At 37.4% G+C, this 2,500-nt stretch overlaps 1 protein-coding gene across 2 annotated transcripts in view; it reads left to right on the top strand.

Annotated features, from left to right (window-relative positions):
- The window catches only part of LOC135199427 (uncharacterized), a 6,087-nt gene that overhangs the window by 3,532 nt on the left and 55 nt on the right, over window positions 1-2,500 (top strand). The window contains exons 4-5 of one of the 2 annotated variants that reach the window (XM_064227449.1): window positions 820-996; window positions 1,762-2,500. The exon at window positions 1,762-2,500 is cut by the window's right edge and continues 55 nt beyond it. In XM_064227449.1, coding sequence (XP_064083519.1) covers window positions 820-996; window positions 1,762-1,794 — 210 coding nt within the window. In that variant the 3' untranslated portion in view covers window positions 1,795-2,500. Of the gene's footprint in view, window positions 1-813; window positions 997-1,761 lie in introns of both variants that reach the window. The other variant, XM_064227448.1, reaches the window with a different exon arrangement.

Here is a 2,500-nt window from a genome sequence, read left to right as displayed (position 1 = left end):
CGACAAAACCTCTTTTGTACGTAGAGTCTCACTACCATTTTTTGATCAATGTCCATAGAGCCATGCAGATCATTCCATACTTATATATACTGTCATCTTACTTTTGTATACAATTGAGTCTGTTTGGTTTTCAGACCTTATTCTGCCAGCCCATGGCTTGACTTGCCTTTTTGAGCACTGAAAAATGTCCAATAGATATCTTTTCTATGGCCTACTGCTTTTCAAATGTATTGCAACTCAATCGTAATGATATTGAAAGAATAATCTAAAACTAAAATCTTTATGGAAATATTGTTTTAGGAATAAAACTTTTAGAACCAACTGAACGTCCTCTGGTGCAGCGTTTCTAAACCTTTCGATGCCTCCAAACCCCCAAATGAATTGCCCTATATGGTTCCATACCCCTTTGTTTAAGTCCATTTAAGTCCTATTTGCTGACAATATCACTTAATATACTTAGTTTAATACATACGTCAGGTATGAATTTACTAAGAATAGAACAAACAAGAAAATCCAAAGCATTTATAGTTTTTTGTAGATATTTATTTACAAAATTTCCCCATGTATACATTGACATATTCAAGTCAAATATATACAAATATCCAGAGATCAAGTCCAGTACCCCTTGGACACCCCCAGCATATAGTTCCCATATCCCTTGGATACCCTCAGCATGTGGTTTCCATAGCCCTTGGATACCCCCAGCATGTGGTTCCCATATACCCCCTGCTCTAGTTAGGCATCGCAGTGATGACCGGATACAGACAGAATTCACTTCCTCTAACGAAATCGATGTCAACAACCCCTTTAAAGGTGGAGGAGGAGGAGGAGATTCAACACATGACGCTGAGCCGGGAAGAAGCGAACAAGATGCTGCAGTCGAAGCGTCGCTTCCGGAGGGACGGAGAGAGGAAAACTCCGAGGGAGGAGTGCTGCAACAACGATTCCTTCAGACGCTGCAGCTTCGAGGAAGTGGCCGAATATTGCATTGAACTGGTAAGAAGAGTCTCCACCGGGTTCACCTTCAACTTTGGAGAGGACTCTCATTTCCTAACTACCTTCATTCAGATTTACAATGCACAGTTTCCCTGTCTCATGGAACCTATACTCTAGGTATAGGAGAAAGGAAATTTAAATTTAAACTCTCTTCGATCCGTTACTGGAAACTTTCATTCTCATTCCTGAAAATATGTGCATACTGTAAATAAAAATCAATCTAAATAAATACACACACATAGTTTGAAATATATATACAATTCAAATACACACACACACACACACACACACACACACACACACACACATATATATATATATATATATATCTATATATATATATTATATATACATATATATATATATATATATATATATAATATATATACATTATATATATATATATGCAGCGAAAAGAAACAGCGATTTTCATTTTTTAAAGTGGCCATAAGAAGAAAATGCCATTTCTAATACAACTCCAATCAAATTCAACACTGAAGAGTAATTTAATCAAATTACAAATTCTGTCTGTATTTCTATGTCACCTATGAAAGTCCTTAGCCTGTTCATTACTACAAGCATACTACAGTGCATTCTCTGGAGGAAATCATAGTTGGGTGAGCTTCCCACTAATACCTGAAGGAAGAAAGAAAAATGTTAAGCTTAGTTTCTGTGCTACAGTTCCGCACCCGACTGCGGTTTCATTCATCTATTTTCCGAGCCAATCTTTGTGAAATGTGATAATTATTGTATATTTTCTTGCAGCGTCCCGGCGTTAACACCTGCAGCTCCAGGTAGGAGGTCTGTAGGATCATCCCGTCCTGGCATGAGATGTCTAAAGCCAAATCACAGTGTTCGAGAATGCAACATGACTTTCATGATGTAGAATGACCAACTAAAACTGCCTTTTGTCTTTCCTCACATTCAACTGAAATATTTTTTGTCTTACTTTTATCTTCAGCTAAATCATTCTTTTGTCTCAGCTTTAACTTCCGCTAAAGCTTTCTTTTGTCTCACCTTTAAATTCAACATTCGTCTGCCTTACCCTTAGTTCAGCTAATGGCTCCTGTTTATCTTACCATTAACATCCACAAAGCTTTGTGTTGTCTTGCCCTCGGCCAAAACTTTCGATTGTCCCACCTTCATCCTCCACTGAATCTTTCTTTTGACTTCCCGCTACTTTAGTAGAAGCTTTCTTTAGTCACACTTACTTTCAGCTAGGATTTTTTTTTTTTTTTTTTTTTTTTGTCACTTTTACCTTCAGCTAAAGGTTCCTTTTGTCTCACCTTGCCTTCGGTTAAAGTTTCTATTTACCCTTGCATGCAGTTCAAGGTTCCTTCTGTCTGAACATTGCCTTCGGCTAAACTCTCGTTTACTTTTAGTAAAGTTTTCTTTTACTAGACCCTTCTCAAACGTTCTAGTGATTTACCTTTACGCGCGACAGCATCTAGGCATTTCCGAACAATAAACATCTTGCATTATTATTGGCGATTCTATCAAAAGT

The sequence above is a fragment of the Macrobrachium nipponense genome, chromosome 25 (assembly GCF_015104395.2).
Source record: "Macrobrachium nipponense isolate FS-2020 chromosome 25, ASM1510439v2, whole genome shotgun sequence".
In the NCBI taxonomy this organism is placed as follows: domain Eukaryota; kingdom Metazoa; phylum Arthropoda; class Malacostraca; order Decapoda; family Palaemonidae; genus Macrobrachium; species Macrobrachium nipponense.
This window is presented reverse-complemented; position numbering and strand designations above follow the sequence as displayed.